The 21699-nt window shown below is 36.0% G+C and overlaps 1 protein-coding gene across 1 annotated transcript; it reads left to right on the top strand.

Annotated features, from left to right (window-relative positions):
• The first annotated feature begins 18803 nt into the window (after positions 1-18803).
• Positions 18804-20629, top strand: LOC145111970 (nascent polypeptide-associated complex subunit beta-like). The gene is made up of 6 exons (XM_079048200.1): positions 18804-18896; positions 19522-19589; positions 19744-19892; positions 19985-20041; positions 20132-20170; positions 20280-20629. Exons 2-6 carry the CDS (start codon positions 19522-19524, stop codon positions 20450-20452), a joined length of 486 nt encoding a protein of 161 aa, XP_078904326.1. The 5' UTR covers positions 18804-18896; the 3' UTR covers positions 20453-20629.
• Positions 20630-21699: the final 1070 nt, after the last annotated feature.

The following is a 21699-nucleotide window of genomic DNA, read 5'->3' as shown; positions in this document are numbered from 1 at the left end:
CGTATTTCATAATCATGAAAGGCAGTTATGGTAAGCATTATCCTAATAGACTTAATCATGGCCACCGGTGAAAGGGCCTCATCATAGTCAAACCCATAGGTTTGAGTAAAGCCATTTGCAACTAGTCGTTCTTTAAACGTGTGTAATTTCCCATCCATGTCGGTCTATTTCTTGAAGATCCATTTGCAACCAACTGTCTTTCGACCTGGTACGTGTCAACCAAATTCCACACTTGGTTGTCGTACATGGACTGAATCTCGTTGTCCGTTGCCTCTTCCATTTGGTAGCCTCAGGGCTCTCTATCGCTTCCTCGTAGTTAGCTAGCTCATCCAAATTTACCAGTGTACCATCACTGATAAACATGTCACCATCAGACGTTATATGGAAACCATAAAACATTGGTGACATGCTAACTCTACCGAATCAGTGAAGAGGTAATGAACTATCAATGGGCTCAATAGGGATCTCATCCTCTGGTTGAGAGCTAGTGTCTTCTAAGGTTCCTTCATTCATTGATTCTGGAATTTCTTCCATATCAATAGCACTCCTACTGTCCTCTTTGGATATGAGCTCTCTCTCGCGAAAGACTCATCTTCGAGCTATGAAGGCCACGTTCTCACTAGGTCTGTAAAACAAGTATCCAAAAGACTTTTGTGGGTAACCAATGAAAATATATCTCTCACTTTTAGGTTCTATCTTATCGTGAGTCTCTCGTCTAACGAAAACTTCACAGCCCCAAACCTTGATGTGGCCTAACAAGGGAACTTTCCTTGTCCACATCTCGTGAGGTGTTTTGGAAACCTTCTTAGTTGGGACAAGATTAAGAATATGGGCTCCTGTCTCTAAGGCATACCCCCAGAAAGAAATAAGAAGTGAAGCTTGACTCATCATGGAACGAACCATGTCTAACAAGGTTCAATTTCTCCTCTCAGCCACACCATTAAGTTGTGGTATCCTAAGAGGAGTCAATTATGAAACTATTCCACATTACTTGATACAGTCGAGGAACTCGATACTAAGATAGTCTCCACCTCTATCAGATCGAAGTATCTTTATCTTCCTGCCCAGTTGATTCTCGACCTCGTGTTTAAACTCTTTGAACTTTTCAAAGGTTTATCAATTATGTTTTATTAAGTAGATATATCCATATCTGCTATAATCATCCGTAATTGTCATATAGAATCGATTGCCATCCATTGTGGTTGATTTGAAGGGCCCACACACATATGTGTGTATGAGGTCCAACAAACCTTCACCTCTTTCACAAGATCCAATTAAAGGTGATTTTGTTATCTTACCCAAAAGACAAGACTCGCATTCATCATTCAACCTTAAGTCAAATGATTCCAACACTCCATCCTTTTGGAGTTGGGCAATGCGTTTCTTGTTAATGTGTCCAAGACGACTATGCCACAAGCATGTTTTGTCTACACCATTAGACAAATCAATATTTAATACACTATTGCCTAAGTTATCAACACAAATCACAGTTTCATACACACCATTACAAGGTAAAGCTTCAAACATAAAACACCATTTTTATAAGCTAAAATCACACCATTCATATCATTAAAAGAATATTAAATCCTTGTCTAAACAATTCATGAAAATAAATATTGTTTCGTGTCATTTCTGACGAGTAGCGACAGTTAATCAAATATATCCTAACATCACGACTAAGCATAAGACTATAAGTTAAAATCTTGGTAACATGAGAAGATCGCCTATTTCCCATGATCAGATTTATTCTTCCATGCTCCACATCCTCACTTTCTCTTAGCCCCTGCAAATCAGAACAAATGTGAAATCCACATCCTGTATCAAGGACACGAAAACGAGTTAGTTGTGAGCTATTATCTTGAATAGTGTATGTACCTGCCGACGATGGCTTGACCTCGCCATCTTTGATGTCTTGCAATTATTTAAGGTGCCTTTTTTCCAATGGCCCTTATCATTATAGTAGTAGCAAGTGGCCTCTTTAGGATCAGTAACAACAAGAATATCTAAACTGGGCTTTGCCTTTGACCCATTTCTAGACGATCCAGCTTGGGCCTTGCCTTTCCAGTTCGATTGAGTTTTAGCCTTCCTCTTCTCTCCTTTGTTTTTCCCAATGGAAAGGACGGGAGCACTTGTAGTAGAAAGGACTTGATTCTTTTTCATCCCTGATTCAGTTGTCTGCAACAAGTTGTGGAGTTGGGACAATATGGTCTATGTGTTGTTAATGATAAGTCAAGATGAACTGATCATAACAAGATGGAAAAGAGTTAAGGACTATGTCAATATCCAACTCCTCGTCAAAGTTCACATTGAACCTTTCAAAAACTCCACATATCTATACATTCTCTGCACATGATTAAAGACAGATTCTCCTTCTTTTAACTTGTAGGCTATTAACGCTTTGACGACCTCATACTTTTCTTGACGCGCTCTCTTGCGGAACTTTTCTGCAAGATACAAGCCCATCTCGTATGACTAATAGTCCTCATAAAATTTTTGTAACTTAGGTACTATGGTTGCAACCATAATGCAAGCGACCTTTGTTGTGTCGTCATAGTGTTTCTTGTAGGCAGAAATCTCTTCTGGAGTAGCAGTTGACTCGTCGATCTCAACAAGAGCTTTTTTGAGGACATATTCTTTTCCCTTGTATCGAAGAGTCGTCATGATATTATGCATCCAATCCATGTAGCTTGGACCAGATAGCTTCTCTTTAGAGAGGATTAATAGTAGAGTGAAGTTGTTGTTGGTGGACGATTGAGTAGCAAAAGCATCTCCTCGAGTAGACATCTATATTAAGGAAGTAGTTTTAGTTAGTTGATATAATTCCTTAATATTTTAACCCATAATTAATATTCAAGGCTAAGATCCGATATAACAATTCACAACTAAGAAGAGGGATGTCGTAATCTTATTGTAAATTTATGAAGGTGTGTAAAACAATTCACTAATTTCGAACTATGAAACTCCTAGATCTTTTGAGATTCATTGAATCTTATCAATGACATGTTTAATCTCAGATTATGCTCTTCTATTTGTGACTGGGATGCCAAGGATCACAAACAAGATGTGAATAACCATGCAAACACGCTTGACACCCTTGATGTCATTTATCATCTCCAATTAATATGACGGTTAACCACACACGCTCCATTAACAATGATAATTTTCGAGATGCCCGTCATTTCTCTTTAAAGTACCTATTAGTATGTCGGTTAACACCACACGCTCCACTAACGACATATTAAAGTATGACGCGTGTTTTCATAGATTAGCATACTATTTCACATTTTTCCTAAAGTAAATAGAGTGAGATCTTTTTTAAATAGTTTTGTTACTTTATATCATTATACTTATTAATGAGATTATGTTCTATTAAACTCGTTCGGCTAACGACCCTCCAGAACACAGGAGAGTGGTGGGTGAGAGTGGACACCCATTCAATGGCTATTTTATAGGTCGTTTCTTTATGCCCTCTTTATAGAATGGTTTCGTGAATGAAGCGTACTAGTGATTTGACTGATTTTTCTTATACATATATTAGTTAACTTTTAATAATATATATAAGTTATATTTTAAAACTTCTAAAATATGAGGTTCAAATATTAATTATTTAAGTTAATCTTTTTAATTAATTAATATTAACCGATTATGATTTATCTTTATCTTTTAATTAAACAATTAATTAAATTAATTAAATCATTTGTGGATTAAATAATTATTTACAATTAATCAATTAATAAAATAATTCAAATTTAATCCTAATCCAAAACTCCCTAATTTTTGAAAATAGGGTTTGGGTTTATCATGTTTTAATTATTCAATTTTAAGGCTTTTAAAATAACAATTAAGGAAACTAGATAAACCCTAAAAGGGCTCCCTAAATTTCGAAAAAGCCAAAGGAGGCCATGGTTTCAAGAACCCTAGCAAATTTTGAAAACCTAAGGGTGGAGGCTAGGGCTTCAAGAACCCTAGCAATTTTCGAAAAATGCCTCTTTAGGGTTTAATTTCTATAAACCCTAATTTTGATCTATTCAACTTTGTGCAAGATCAATAAAAACAATGGCTCTGATACCACTGATAAGTTTGATAGGTTACAAAAATAAATATGTGGCGAAAAAAATTTAACCCTAAGTTCACATGCAACCTATTGGATCTAAGTTTTCTCTATTGATTTGTAACAAACAATTGAACATCAAGAACCCTAGAAGTATTCTACTATTTTCCAATTTATAAAGGGTTTTTAGGGTTTACATACATTTTGATTATTGTAGTAAATAATCAACAATTCCTTCTTGAACAAGCTTCAGAAAGCAAGCACCAGAAATCTAGTATCTTTAATGGTTTATATCCAAACCCTAACAATAGAATACTTGAGAGGAGAGAGGAGGGAAGAAGGAATTTTCGGCTCTAAGGCTTCTTAGAATGATGGCCAAAATTATAACCTCATAAGGGGTTTATATAGGTGACTAAGGAGTCTTGGATATGGCAGGTTCCCTTAGATAACCCTTATCCTTTTTCTTCCTAAGGCTTCCAAGAAGCCCTAGGAACTTCCAAAACCGTCCCCCTTATGTAGGAAGGTTCTGGAATCCTTTAATTCTCAACTTTTGAACATTGTCACATTTAGTCCTTCTACTTTTAATTAGTCCAATTAATCCCCAAATTAATTCTAATTAACTTATGATTAATTATTAATTAAATAATATTATTTCTAATTAATATATTAATCTCATAATATGCTATTAAACGATTTATTACTCTTTATTAATCTTATAATAAATCAATAAATCAACCTCTTTTTCCAAAAGTCATTTTGTTAATTACTAGTTTTGAGGGCAACCCAAAAGGACTCTGTTTTTAATTCAAGTATATACCAATTTAGTTGTTGGATTAAACACCTAATCCAACGCTGATAACCAAAAATTCATATATTCATTCTCTCCAAGATCTCCTAATTCCATGCTGACCTTCTACTAAAATGGGATGCAGAATCCTTAACCATTCGCTGAGATTGACAATCTCACACATGGTCGCACAATGAGACTTCGCCCAAGAGTCTAATTGATAAAGGCTACCCTAACCTATCTACCACACGGATCCAATCTGCTGATCACAGAGTTTCCCTACTCCAATGTGATCTAACACCTCAATTATGTCAGTCACTACCAGGTCCCACCCTCATGAGTCACACACTTACTGATTCATGATACATCGGTCGTGAATTTCAACCAATCCAACATCCGGAAATTGAGCCCAAAAACATGAAATACACACTTGACTTCCTGACAAGTCATCACTAACATACTGCTCCCACGAGCGTAGAAGTGGTCAATCCAAGAATCTCATGTTGCATCCAATCCCTCATCAACTCAAGTGTACATCCACCTGACCAATCACTCGCGACATTTACAACGAACTTCATGACTCGAGATTTCAGAACCATTACCCAACATTGGTAACCAAACTCCTAATACACAGCCCATAAGAAAACGGGGTCCACAATTGCAAACATCCATCAAGCGACTTCCAATGCACAACTAATACATCAACCAAAACAAACTTTTACTATCCACATGATTCGAACCGGCTGTTCACTGAGCCTCCCGACTCCCTAAAATGTCCCTACACCCAATCATGCCCATAATACTAACGATCTGATACCTAAGAGTCTCAATCAAATGACTACCGGGTCCCACCCATATGAGTCATATATGGTTCATAATACATTGTGACACTCTGTGACCACTAGAACGATAAGCTCACGGTACTACGCCGATCTTACAGTCATTATATCACTGTCATGAAGGCTCACGACCAGCACCATAGGGTCTTGAAGGTACTCCACCATCAATCCACCGAATTGCAGGAACCCAATCAAAATCCCTCTCAACACTAACCAAACACAACACAAGCCATAACCTTCTATAACGCACAATTCCTTTCACAGTACATGCTGCTACCAACGCAAAATCAAACAAAAACATGGTTGTACACAACCATGAGAACAAGATAGGCAGTTGTACTCTTGTTCCAATTCAAAGGCTATAAACCAAATAAGAACCATACCAATAAATTGGTACCAAATGTTCTATTTCTATCTTATTCAGTCCATATACACCCCTCATGACAATATCTAATGAACTTACCACAATACACACCCTCAAGGTAACCTATAACCAACCCTAGATCTACTGTATTCCTTCTTCCTCACAACCTTACACAAAAGGTAAGTACTAGAAGATCTAGCGAAATGAAGAACATCAACCGCTAATAGAAACATTCACATGAACGACCGAAACAAGATCCCACATCTAGATTGAAGCCGAACAGACTCCACCAATATGCAACTAGCTCGATAAAAATTCCAAGAGTATTCAAAAATGTTGTCAAAACCCTGGTAAAATCAATACATATACCAACCATGCCGATACGACATGCCAAAATTAGAATATGCATAGATCCAAAGTCACACCTGAAAACTAAACAACACTGCTCCAACATCTGAACTCCAAACAACCAAGGACAACTGCTAATCCCGAGACCGCTATGAACAATACTTCCATAACCAAAAATTGAGGGTAACCATACCTAGAAACAAAAATATACAATGTACAACACTTGACAGTAGGTTGACGCATCCATTGAACTTCAACTGATACAACTCGTAACTTTCGAAGTACCTCTGCTATTAACGATGAACAAAAATGACCAAAGATAGAGAATACATTGACAACTAATCTAATGATCCAATATACTACTGGAAAAAACCCATGTGGAACTAAACATACCAAACTCTGAAGCTGATTGACCGATCAATAACTGCTCATCCTAGACAATAGATAACAATCTATGCAACGAGTTGACAAATCCCTCAACAACCGATACTCAACCTGAGCGACCCAGACGCCTCTAGACCTATTCATCGGCATTCTCGAAAGGAACCCCATGCCACAACAAGCTCCTTATCCAACGACTTCATGTCATGAAGACAACTCATGGATTCATGTGCACATAAATTTGATTGCAACTTGTTCTGCACCCCCGTGTTGACCAAATCTTGAACCAAAATCTAGCATACCCAATCCGCAGATTCCTATGACCCATTATTCTGAAACCATAAACTCAAACAGTTCTCCCCCACTTAGGGTTCGAACTACCACCAACTGACATTGTAACAAACCAAATCTCAAACCGGCTCAAGCAGATACATATTGTCCCTGACTCTTGGAATGTATAACACAACACAAGATGATCCTCTAGATAAAGAACAACCAACTTCAAAGAGATTCTGAATCTCAAATGGAGACCTCGGAAACTTCCCAAGCATAACCACGTCTAACATCAAGAATCTCATACAGATGCATAAGCAATAATTCTAACAGTTCATTCATAGCACCGGTTCTCTATCTAGAACAAATGGACTAACACACACCTCGCCTACAATTCCCCAACAATGAATTCATCGTGAGAATCATTCATAAACACAAGAGGCATCATTCTCATAGCCAGGATACATCAGAGACAACAAAAGTTGTCGTTCCCGATACACTTCCGATGATAACCTAAAACAATCAACTAGCACCTGACCTATCTAAATTCAAAGGAAGTCGACCCTTGATCTCATCACAAGGTAACTGTACCATAAGAATCCTCTTGTGCGTTCCCACACTGCCATACTTGCCACCAAAAAAACCGCAACTATAAAGTCCCACGCTACCTCCTAATTCTGAAATCATACGCCTGCTATCTCTTTTTCCTCCGAACACAGAAAAGCTGGAAGAACATAATACCCGTCATAGATAGTGACATCCCAATCCATTTGCCAATCTCTCAGCATCAGGCTGCAATCCTCAAGCTGATCATCATAATCGCTCCATTCTTGAGTCCCGTGACTCAGCTGGTACTACCTCGAGCAAGACCCTCGAGGCCTCAAAATCAACTAACTTACCTAGGTCTGCACCATTCGAACCCGAACCGACATGGACACTAAGGCCCAATAATTACCAGACCCATTCTCATCCCGAACAACAATAACCGGAAGGTCGATAAAGGCGAAAACACGCTGCAATGAATCATGGTGGCAACTATGCTATCTACTGTCTACCTGCTCCTTAGAAACCTTTTCGATTCTTCTTGGTCCTCGTACGGATCCTATGCTTTCAGTAGTACAGACCTATACTACCTTTTATACCTATCCGTATTCATCCCAAGAATTGTCTCAGGATTCCCAAGTCACTACTCAAGTCTACTACCATCCAATCCAATAACAAATACCTGCCCTCAAACGAGTACACAATTTTAATCTTCCTAGATTCTCCTTCTAGGATCTCTCTTCTGAAAATGCTCACACAAGCACATTCTTACATTCTACCTAGGTCACTAGGAATTCCCACCCCACCCCGCTATCTGCTGTGGAAGAAATCTTAACCAATGTCAACTAACTATCTTACGAATATAATCACATTAAACAAACATTAGATAATCTTTCCACTGAAAGATCCGGTACTACAATAGTTGGACTCAGAAAATAGCTGCGTAACAGATCCAAATCAAACATTCTAAAACTATTTAAGAATTGTGACATGCAACCTAACATGTTCGTTTAAGAGTTAATTAACATCAATATAAGTTTCATATAGCACAAAGCAAGCAACATTCGAGCAGCAAAATCAATAGGCACAAGGCATCATATAGATCAGCAAAATCAACATGTACGGGTATTTTAGGAATCACTTACTTGAGCTCGACTAATTGCATGTATCACACCACTTTTCTTAAAAACCTTTTTGGAAAACTCATTATCTTTTAAAAGATTTTATTAACTCCTCAGTTTGAGTTCAGACACATCGAGAGTGTGCCCAAATCTCTCAAACAAAGGCTCTTATACCAACTTGTAACGACCCAAAAATACTGAGTAAAAATTACATTTTTAAATAAGTCAAACCCATTCATTTCTTGTTTCAAAGACGGTCGGAGTAAAAGTATTCTCAAAACATCAGAATAAAAATCATAAACAGTTAATGCAGAATAAATCTCAGGGGATGCAGTGCGATCAAGCCAGACCCTTCCTTTTGAAGCCAGAAGTTCCTGAAAACATTTTAAACATAAACTTTAAGCATAAAGCTTAGTGAGTTCCCCCAAAATACCATATATCAAATAAGATGGGGCCTATCCCATGCATGTGGGCGTCGCCCATATAATCAAGCCCCGCCCATATAAGACATACATAATCGGGCCCGCCCATACAAAACACACATACACATGAAGGAGTCACAAACACAACTAGCATCCTACAAACATGATCCAGTGGGTCGGTATTGGTTCCTTCGACCCACGAGTACAGTGAAGATACTCACCTTAATCTTGAAGAGAAGATAAACCCCCCTACTCGAGCCGACGATATCAAGCCTTCCCTTGCTAAACATGTCCACAATGAAACCCTAATTAACAATTAAGGAAATTACTGGCCCACGAAAGGTCTCAACTCATAATTAAACCTCCTTTGGGCAAAATACCATTTTGACCTTCCAGTACTAAGTCCAAAAGTCAAACCGGCCAAAAAGTCAACTATCGACACCCAGTTGACTTACGCCTTGTGTAACCAATCTACGCCCTGCGTAGCGCTACGTCATGCATACTTAGATTACGCCATGAGTAGTGTCCCTGATCCCAAAAACTTCTATTAAGCTCTTAATACAGCAAGCCAAACTCTCAAACTCCCAGATCTGATCTAAATGAATGTCTTAATGGATAAAGTCTCTAACTTTATCCATGTGCATGGTCACAAAGAGCACAATACCAAAACCTAGATCCATAAAGTTATCTATTACTCAAGAACTCATGCATTGATGGATGAAAGTGTTGGATTAATGTCTAAGTCCATAACTATTTTGGTATGTAATTGACCCGATTATGAGCATGGTCCTTTTGGGTTGCCTTCACCATAGCAATATGTAGGATGAATTAAGGAGAGAAAGGTTTAATTATGATTTATTAATATATTATAAGAATAATATATTAAAGGAGAAATCATATAGTTTAATTAATATTAGTCAAGAATTAATTAAGAATTAATTTTGTGGCTAAAAGAGATTAATTAAATTAAGGGGACTGATATTGTAATTATAAGATAGTTACAAAGTTGGGCTTAGGATCCATTAGATGGCAATGGACGAATTCTATATGGAGGACCATAAAGAAATCGTCCAAGGGCCTTCTGGAATGGTCCATTGGACTGCTTAGGGCTTAAGCAGTCAGATTAGGGTTTCCTAGTTGCAAACCCTAATAGCCTACATGTATATATAGGACCCCTATGCCCCAAAAACGTGGCTAAGTGTTCCTCTAGGGTTTCCAGCCGTTTTTAGTGCATCCTCTCTCCTCCCTCTTCATCCAAGTTGCTTAGTGGTGTTTGTGACTCCATTAGAGGTGCAGCATTTGAGGCACTAAGCTTTCTGAAGCCAATCAAAGCAAGGATTGATTGTTATTGCTATATAACAATCAAAGGTAATTACTAAACCCTTATTTCAGTTCTTATTTGATAGATCTATGGTTTGTAAGTCTTGGATTCATTGCATGTACAATAGAGAAACCTAGATCCAAGCATTAGGGTTTGTATGAGCACATAGGATTGTTCTTATGCATAAACCCCATCAGAAAGTTCCCAAGCTCTCATTTTTATGGCTCGATAACCTCATAAACATCAGAAGGAGGCACGCACATGGTCTGGAGTAACCCATACTCACAAGAACCAAGATTATTGGACAAAAAGCATAAAAACACATGAACTATTTAGATTTAACAAAAGGAACATCAAGATGCAAGCTTTATACCTCCTGGAGGATATTGATGAAGTGCAAGGTCTGGATCTACAAAGCTTGAAGCTCAACAAAGCTTCTTCAATGGACTCCTTTCTTTAAAAAAGCACCCAAAAACACACCAAAAGCTCCAAGACATATAAATGACGGCTAGGTTTTCAAAGGAACGATATGAGGTGATGAAGGTTGGTTATGGGAGGGATCCCATGAAGTTAGAGTCCTTAAATAGGGCTCAAAACCTTAGAATTTGGGTTTTGTTAGTCGTCTTTATGCTCTGCGTAACCTAAGTTACGCCATGCGTAACTCATTAAAAACGTGTTCCTCATCAGCCACTACGCCATTCATACTTATATTATGCCCTACGTAGGGCAAAACCCCCATCTTCCAGCTCAACTTCAAACAATCATAACTTCTTCGTTTCAACTCCGTTTTCGGCGTTCTTTATATGTACGGAAAGGTATTAAAGAGACCCACAATTATATATAGTACTTTTGGCTTAGAACATGTCGAACTAAAACCCTAATCCATGCAAGAAGCCCGACATATAACATTTCCCTTTCTACCCTCTAGTTCCAGCATAAAAATCAAGGGCTTAGATCTCACAACCAACATTATCAACCTTCAAAATAAGGTATAAACCTTACTTTCTCAAACCCCAAAGCCTTTACATGATCGAATTTCAGTTCACAACTCTGAATTAAGAAATGACCCGAAACAGGGTGTTACATCTAATGAGGTATATAGATACTGGACTAAAAATATGATATTCAATGTGTACGGGACATGACTAATGGAATATTTATCAAAAGTGTATGACACTATATTACTGTAAAAAATATTCTTAGTACCTAGAAAGTATTGTAAAGGATTGAAGACATGTGAGTAGTTTATAAATACCAGATAGTGAAATCAACGCAAAAGAATTACATTGATGTGAACTTCCAAAATTATTAAGATGGTCATTATTATTAGGTACACTTAAACTCAAACTATTAACAATAGAGTTTTGTGGTGCATTTTGTAGAAGAAGTCTAAATACACAAAAACATTCATACCTAGTCTCTAAAATCTATATGAAAGATATATGTAGATTCATTTCTTCACACGATATTAAATTTACAATTTAAGTGGAGCATATAGATAATTAAAAAGTTAGTAGATATAAACATCTATAAACAAATTAGATTGAAATTAGGTTTATGTTTAAAATTGAATAGTTACCATTAAATTTTAAATAATAAATAAGTTTAATATATTTAAAAGTCAAAGTAATGGTATTCAAATAATATTTATTTTGGACAAAGGAAAATGATACCTTTTTTATAAGATAGTAGACGATGTTCTTGTTCGTTGTGTGAGGTTACCAATGTTATAAAAACCGGTTTGAATAGGTTGGTCGAACCGAAATCGAGGAAGGGGCGGTTCAACTAGCATTAACTTTATATCTAATTCTAAACCAGAACGAATCGGCTCGTTTTTATAAAAACCCGACTAAACCAGGCTAAATTTAATCGGTCGGTTAAATTGAATAAAAACACATTAAAATGAAGAATTTTGCATAATAAACTTTGATGCTCTTTTTCACAGCTATTTAAATTTCTCTAAATAAAAGCACGTGATAAATGTTATGAAGTTTTTTGATGCATTTGTATTCATCTAAACTGTAATTCGTTTTGGTATTATATTTTTTTGATGTATGCGGATTGATGTAAGGTTTATGGCTAAATGTTTTTTTAATGTATTTAGATTGATCTACAAGTTGTTGTACGTTTATTTTTAATGTTTGTACTTGTGGACGTCAAATTATTGATTATATATATATATATATATATATATATATATATATATATATATATATATATATATATATATATATGTGTGTGTGTGTGTGTGTGCGCGCGCGCGCTCGCGCGCGCGCGTCGCGCCTGTGTAGGAAATAGTAAAAAAGATTAATTTTTTTTATAGAAACCGGTTAACCTGACGGTCGAACTGGTATCATCATCCCATTTTAATTAAAAAACTGATTTTTAAAACGTTAGAGATTACAATTATATAGAATATATATATATATATATATATATATATATATTTTTTTTTTTGTAAGCCATTGTATTATTAAATTCTCAAGATTTTATTGTTTGAAAACTTATACTATTTTTAGACTAAATAAGATGTTATTTAGTCAAAACTCGCATTCAGTTTAACAAGTAAAAACACTACTTAGCAATGAATAATGAATTTATATATTTATCACTGTGTTACTTAATTAATATTAATCATTTAAAAGGCATTTTGAGCTATTATAATTAAAATTTGCAAATTCTATAAATTCAAAATATTATGGCAATAAAAAATATTAATCTTGTACATTATCAAACTTCTTTTATATATGAGTTTCAAATACGATTTGTCATGGTTATGATAATTGAACTTCTATATGAACTCTAGTTGTTGAAGCTAAAGCAATTACTGTAACGTCTCATTTTCACAACAAAAAAAAATTTATTTTTATTAAGGTAAAACTTCTCAATTATAAACCATTTTAAGAAAAACCATTTATTCCAAATTACGTTTATCGAAAATCAGAGTAATATAAATAACGCGGAATCCTCAATGGTGCTGATGCACATGTACAGTCCCCCCTTTGCCTTCCCACGATCACCGATAGAACTTGAAACATAAACAATTGGGTAAGCACCAAGCTTAGTTAGTTTTTCCCCAAAATACCCCATATAACAGACATACTAGCATGCATACCGGGTCCACAATCATCGGACTGGATTACTCTGGCCTAATCAGTCGTCGGACTGGAATGCCAACATGCAACGGGTCCAATCAGTCATCGGACTGGAATACCCAAGGTGTGTTGGCCTGACGCCACAACCCAACCGTTCATTCTGAGCCTCCGTGCCTACGACTTCCAGTCGGCCCACACCAGGTATCTTGGCCTACAACACACATCAAGACCGCCTCAACCTCAACCACCACCATATGTCGACATATAAACAAACAAGGATCAAGTAGACACATAATGCATGCAATATTAATCATACATTTCGTTACCGCCTACTAGATCTATCATAGCACACTGCTCTGCTACCATCTAACCTCCATGGAATGCTTAACCATAAGTAACCAGAGGAGAAATAGCCACCCAAATAGATGATCCTACTCTAGAGCCACAACCAAACAAAGAACAAGCAAGAAATCCTAGATCAGGAGTTCTCAGGCTATCCTACATCACTACGTACTGTCCCCAGGACACTCCACTAGATGATAACCTGCCTACTAGAAATCTAGCCAATATACCACTACTGATGCATCCTATCATACGAGGATATATATATATATATATATATATATATATATATATATATATATATATATATATATATATATATATTGTGTGTGCTATCATACGAGGATATATATATATATATATATATATATAGAGAGAGAGAGAGAGAGAGATAAGTTCAAATGTTTCTCACATCTATTGTGTGCTAGAATTAGGGCTGTTCACTATTTGGATAAAACCGAATTGTCCAATTGGCAATTTGGATTTGACTATTTAGTTCAAATATTCGGATATTTGGATTGGTTTTCAACAAAGCCGAATTATTATTTTGGATTTTCGATTGGTTTTGATTTATAAAATAAGAACCGAATAGTCCAAAAAAACCGAATAAACATTTATTATTTATTTATTTATAATATATATATATATATATATATATATATATATATATATATATATATATATATATATATATATATATCTATAATTATTTATTAATTTGGTAAGTTATTTTTTCAAATAGGTTCAAAACATTTCACCCGATAAAAAAAATTAATATGCTTTTTCTTTCAAAAGTTTTATATCTATAAAATATTTTACTAGAATATATTTTCTTAGTAATTCTTTATAAATTTCAAATCACAACTAAATAATTTGTTTTCGCTTCTTGTGTAAAGTTGGGTAATATTATAATTATATGTCGTTTTAAAATGTTTCGGTTTTTGAAAACCAAATTACAAAAACTGATCCAACCGAATTGTAATTGGATCGGACCAGATTTGAATTTAGTTTGGATTATTTGGATCCATGTTTTAAAACCGAAATCAATTTGGATTCACTTGATTGGATCGGATCAAACCGATCCATCCAAACGAGCACCCCTAGCTAGAATGCACCAATAAGAATTTAGTAAAAATTAAATTATTATTTAATCAAATAAAGATAGATTTTAAATGATTTTCATAATTATATGTATATTAAATGATATCTACAATTATAATTCTTTTTTTATGGAAACTAATTAAATTCGTCATTAATGTCAGCAATAATATTCTTTCAGGATGAATTCGTATCAAGACGAATGAGATTGTATTCTAGTAGAATACACTATCGTTCTTCATATTCCATGCAACTTTATTGTATTTTAAGTGAGTTTCCTAAAACAAAACACGAATCCATACATAAAACTTAAATACGAATTCATTCTGAAAAAATGTTATTGCTGACATTAATGACAAATTTAATTAGTTTCCATAAAAGGAGAATTATAATTATGAATATAATTTAATATACATACAATTATGAAAATCATTTAATATCTATTTTTATTTAATTAAATAATTATTTAACTTTACTAAATTTCTATTGGTGCATTCTAGCACACAATAAATATAAGAAACACATTAACCTAACCATATATATATATATATATATATATATATATATATATATATATATTACATATCACAACATCATAGAAACATCATATACACAATAATACATGACCAAATCAACAAGGAATGCATAACCATATGTAACCAGAGGTGAGATAGCCACCCGGATAGATGATCCTACACTAGAGCCACAACCAAACAAGGAACATATAGGAAATCCTAGATCAAGAGTCCTCAGTCTATCCTATGCGGCTACATATAGTTGCTAGGACATCCTCCTAATAAATGATAATCAAAGCTAGTGGGCCGACATTACTAGGACATCCTCCTAGTAAATAGGCCTTGAGGGAGTACACCATGCGTACGTGTGTACACTAAGCGTACTAGGGCACGCCCTAGTACGCTGGGTGTACATGCTGTACATTAGGCGTACTTTCCAGATTTAGAAACCCTAACTTGTAGGGTTTCACTCATATTTAAACACCCTTATGGATTCATTTCTCCTCACCTCATCAGCTTCCATCCCTCTTGAGACGTTTTGCAACCCTAGTTCACCTTGAGAAGCTATTTCAAGCCTAAGAGTATGTGTTTTGGTGCTTAGAAGAAGAAGGAAGGAAGCAAAACTCATCTTGGAAGAGTAAAGCATCTTGGATCTGGAATTTCTACATCATTTGCAACCTTTCTAAGGTATAAAGCTTGCAACTTTATCCCTCTAGCATATAGATCTAGATTTGGATGTCTTTATGAAGCTTTTTAGTCCCAAAATGTTAGATCTTGAACATGGCATGTTCTTGACCTTTAAGCTGTCCTTTTAGACCCTAGGAGGGGTCTTAAGTCATAAAAATGGGTTCCAAATGGTTAGTTTTGCTTCATGCATCATTTAGAAGGTCTTAATGGAATAATACCTTGAGTTAAGCACTTATTTGACATGCTAAGTCATAAAGTTGGAGACTTTATGACTCTTAAGAATATTTTAGCCATGGATCTGAATTATGGACGTAAGAGCTTTAGCCATTAGGCTCTTAATGGATTTTTGGACTTCTAGGAGTACGTCCCGCGTACTCGGAGTACGCCCTGCATACGAGGTCAACCACCCCGATGGTGGTCAACATGCGAGGACGGAGTACACCCAGCGTACCTTAGGAGTACGGCCCACGTATTTGCATTGAGTTGACTCGGTTGGGTTGACTCAGCTGGGTTCACTCAGTTGACTTTGACTTTGAACAAGTTTGACCTTAAGGGTATTTGGGTATCTTGGGATTTTGATTGAGATTGGTCATTTGGTTGGAATAGGAGACGGTTGGAGCTGAGATTCGGAGTCGGGACCTCATCAGCTTTTGTTCAGATTGTGAGGTGAGTTTTCCTCACTATACGTGTGGGTCGAAGGTACCAAGGCCAACCCATTGGTTTGATATCCTAATATTCACTGAAATGTTGAGTATGGAATAGATATGCATGCTTATGCTGGTTATTGATATGCTAGTCTGGTAGATTTGTAGGACTACCTGTGTTTCTGTTTGCATGATTATCTATATATGTTTATTATCTGCTATATGTTGACATAATGTGTTGGGTTGAGGTTGTACTGCTCTGTGTTGTAGCCAACAAAACCTGGAGCATTCCAGATATGAGCTGAGGGTCGGGTAGGGCATGTTAGACTCATACTGAGGGCGCATGAGCATTCCAGATACGAGCTGAGGGTTAGACGGTATGCCAGACTCGTACTGAGGGCTTAATGGTATTTCAGTCCGATGAATGATCTGGTCAGGGAGCAAGCCATACATAAGTTGTAGGCCCCAAGGGCAAGCCAAACTTATGTTGTGGGCTCAGGGGTAATCCAGTCTTTTAGCTGTGGAGCCATTACATGTTGTTACTGTATATGTTATTGGGTTATGTATTGATGCTTTGGGGGATCTCACTAAGCATTGGCATACAGTTTTGGGTTATGTTTCAAGTACTTCAGATGATCGTGGAAAGGCGAAGGCGTGACCGTACACATCCTCATATTTTTGACTTATGATTTTGGGAGACTCTGATGTTGAAAATGTTTTGGAAACCATGATTAAGAACCGTTATCCCCTTCCGCGAATTGATGACCTCTTTGATCAGTTGTAGGGTGCATATTGGTTCTCCAAGATAGATCTGAGGTCTAAGTACCATCAGGTGAGAGTGAGAGGGGAGGACGTTGATAAGACTGCGTTCCAGACTCGTTATGAGCATTACAAGTTTGCCAATCCAACTCTTATAATCGCACTCGAAACCTCAATGGATTATTTTATTGATTTATGATCAATACAAGGAACTTAAACATTATTCTAACATACCTTAACTCGTTAAATATCATCATTTATATTTGAAATCAAATACTTCATCCACTTATCTCAAAACCCGAAAAATATATCCTTAACGGCAATAACACATACATCTGTGCAATCATTAATGGATTTAGCAACCCTTAGTGTCTCCATATACAAAAAATCTATATCTCATTATTGATTTCTCACTCTAATCTCACTAAGAGCAAATTCTCATTTCTCTTTCTTTTCCAAGTCTCAAAAACCTTTAAAAACCCTTATTGGTCAGCAAGGTTTATACACTCATTCAATTATCATCATTATATAAAATAATATATCAATACTCTTCTTAACTGCCACTTAACTCCTTCAAGATATGATAATTATCATAGTTATGGAAAAATATTTTTTTTCATAAATACAATCAAAGTACTAAAATAACAATGTACTCTGAAAGTTCAACATACCTTAAGGTTTCTCTTGTAAAATTTTATCACTCTCAATGTTCTTCGGTTATTGAATGCAAACTCGAACTCTCAAGTAATACTAATAATAAGATATAATAAATGACATTCTTTCGACATAATGCTAAAACATGCCACAGTTTATTTGTAGGTATTACACATTCCAAACTTGCTCTGCTACATCCATGGTACAAACAACAAAGGCCGCACACATTAGGTGGTAAAGAGTAACTCGTTGACACATACAAATGAAAGGTTTGACGTGAGCCAATGTGAGACTAACCCACTTGGTATATGTTTTGCCTCTTAGATTTGAGGTCTCAAGTTCTAATCCGGATATTGGTGCTTTCTAGTAACTTGATGATACTAATTTCTAACTACCAAACAACTTTAAAAAAAAAAGTTTGGCGCGTGAATGGCTAAGATGTGATTTGGGACTTGAAATTGAACTTAAAAGAAAGCTTGAGGACTAGTTATGCAATAGTGTCATAGATGATGGGATGAAACTTGCTACAAAATAAGAACCGAAAGCTAGCTATGCTGATCTAGGGTTTTATCCATTATATCTATCCATCCATCCATCTCCCGCTTTCTCTCTCGCTTTCCGTCCACCCTTCGTTTCTTCCATTGACGCCAAGGTAATTCGATTTCATATCCTCAACTCATGATTTCCCTTGTTATTTTACTTACGGATAGCAATTTCAGCATAATATAAGGACACACTTTATAGTTTGATCTGCTGATAGAGACTTAATAGTAGTCATTAATTTCATCTTCCTCTGTCTACGACATCTGCAACCAACTTGTTGTTAGATTCATATGTAGAATATTATTTGTACACAGGTCACAAATTCGCAAGGACCAAGATTTGTTGTTTGCTAAAACTTTCCCTGTTCATTAATTCGTTCCGGTTCCAATCAATACATTACATTGTTGCCCTAATTTCAAAATGAATACATGATTCAATAAAACTATTATTTCCTTTATCTGTGCAAAATCCCCAAAACCTCCAAGTTAGATTAGTCCAATGGTTTTAGCTTGTTGATTATTCAGTATCATATATAGCCCTAGGCATTGCTGATTGCTCCCTACATCAGTTCGAAACATTGATGAACTTATTAGTTGTCTTTAAGTTTATCTCATTAGATGTTTCTTGACAAAATATGAGCATCTGTTAGGTGAAAATCAACAGATTGATACTCATTTTTTTTTCTCACATAGATACAGAATTTATCAAAATCTTCTTTTTTGTACTTGTGGCAGATGAATGTAGAAAAGCTACAGAAGATGGCTGGTGCAGTTCGCACTGGTGGGAAGGGTAGTGTTAGAAGGTGTGCTTTTGATATGTCTGTATATTGTTATTATTATTATGTTGTACAGAATGAGGACAAATTTGTAAAAGTTGGGACTTAATGGGGAAAGCCTACTTTCTCTTTGCATCAAAACAAAGCATCACTTAAGTTATTGATTTGATTTGAAATGCAGAAAGAAGAAGGCTGTGCATAAAACAACTACAACAGATGACAAAAGGCTACAAAGCACTTTGAAAAGAATAGGGGTAAATGCAATACCAGCAATCGAGGAAGTTAACATTTTTAAGGATGAGACAGTTATTCAGTTCTTGAACCCTAAAGGTACTCATTTTGAAGAATAATCAGTTCTATCAGCTTTTTATTTTGACTTTTATTTTTGACATGAAAGCAATTTTCTTTTGTTTTTGCTTCAGTTCAAGCCTCTATTGCTGCCAACACTTGGGTTGTTAGTGGTTCTCCACAAACAAAGAGTATGTTTATTGTTTACTTTTGATTTATGATGTTCTTATTCTTCATGTACATTTATATTTATGATCTTATTTCTTACTTTTTTTTTTCAGAATTGCAAGATATTCTACCTGGCATTCTCAACCAATTAGGTATGTGTTAAACTTTCATATCTTTTATTATGCTTAATTTTTGAATGAGAAATCCTACTTTAAAAATAATCATGATTTCTTATAAATTACAATTTTGTGTTTTTTACAGGACCTGATAATTTGGATAATTTGAGAAAATTAGCAGAGCAGTTTCAGAAGCAGACACCAGGGGGTGGAGAAGGCACTGCTGCTGCAACAACACAAGATGATGATGATGAAGTTCCAGAGCTTGTTGCAGGTGAAACTTTTGAAGCTGCAGCTGAGGAAGAACAAAAATCATAGGACTTTTCAAGTGGACCAGATTACCCTTTACATTTCCAGTCTTTTGTGTTCCCTTTTTTTATTTATAAAGAAAAGAATAGGAACATGAAAGATGATTTGTCCTTTGTTTGCTTTTAGACTTGTCATGCAACCAACGGTTTGCTGTTGAAATTCTCTATATATTTGCCGTTTGTATTATCAAGTTATCTAGTTCTACATTTCAGAAATGATATTTTAAAAAAGAAATTGGATAATTAGGAAATGGAACTGAAAAAATAATAACAGGGTAAATTTGTAAGAGCTTGGAACTTCAAGGGGAAAGCCTCCTTTCCTTGATTTATTGCTGATCCCTTAATCAAAAGAGAAACATTCATATATAGGTTAACAGGTTAAGTAATTAGCTATTAAGGCCGGACGGAGTGGACTACGGGGAAATCGCGGGATCGGTTCCCGCACTTAAGCACACCGCACCATGGGTGCGGGAAAGGAACGGCGGGAAGAGGCTGGGGGGAGAGAGTCCCGCTCTCTCTCTCTCTCTCTTCTAACCATTGGGTGACGCGTTTTTTTTTCTTTTTTACTCCAAACGGCTATATAGCCGTTATATATATATATATATATATATATATATATATATATATATATATTCTTTTTTCCTTCCCTTTTCATAACCTATAAATACTCAAACATTTTATCATTTTTTTTAACCCATAATCTATATTTCTCTCTAAAAAATATTACTCAAAATGTCATCATCTTCATCATCCGATTCGACGGCGGTAGAGGAGGCTAAGTTTATCGGTTCCGTCATGGCGAAAACGGTTGCATACTATCAAAACCGACTAGGTGAAACATCACGTGCACGACCTAACCTAAGAAAGCCGCCGTTACGTAGAAATCACAAAGCTGGACACGATCGCCTTATAGAAGATTATTTTGTAGATGACGCCGTCTACGCTGTAAAGTTTCGACGTCGGTTCCGGATGAGGAAGGAACTATTCTTACGTATTGTTGGCGATTTGGAAGGCCGCTTTCCATATTTCCAATGGAAAATGGATGCAAGGGGAAAAAAAGGTTTCTCTCCCATTCAAAAATGCACGGCTTCAATTCGTCAGCTAGCATACGGCATGGGCGCAGACAAATGGGACGAGTATGTTAGGATGTCAGAGCGTACCGTGCGGGAGTCTGTGTACAAGTTCTGCAAAGCGATCTGTTTGGTTTATGGGCAACGATATTTGCACAAACCAACTATCAACGATATCCACCAATTG

This window comes from Lactuca virosa, chromosome 5 (genome assembly GCF_052849685.1).
Source record: "Lactuca virosa cultivar CGN04683 chromosome 5, Lactuca_virosa_CGN04683_v6, whole genome shotgun sequence".
Classification (NCBI taxonomy): domain Eukaryota; kingdom Viridiplantae; phylum Streptophyta; class Magnoliopsida; order Asterales; family Asteraceae; genus Lactuca; species Lactuca virosa.
This window is presented reverse-complemented; position numbering and strand designations above follow the sequence as displayed.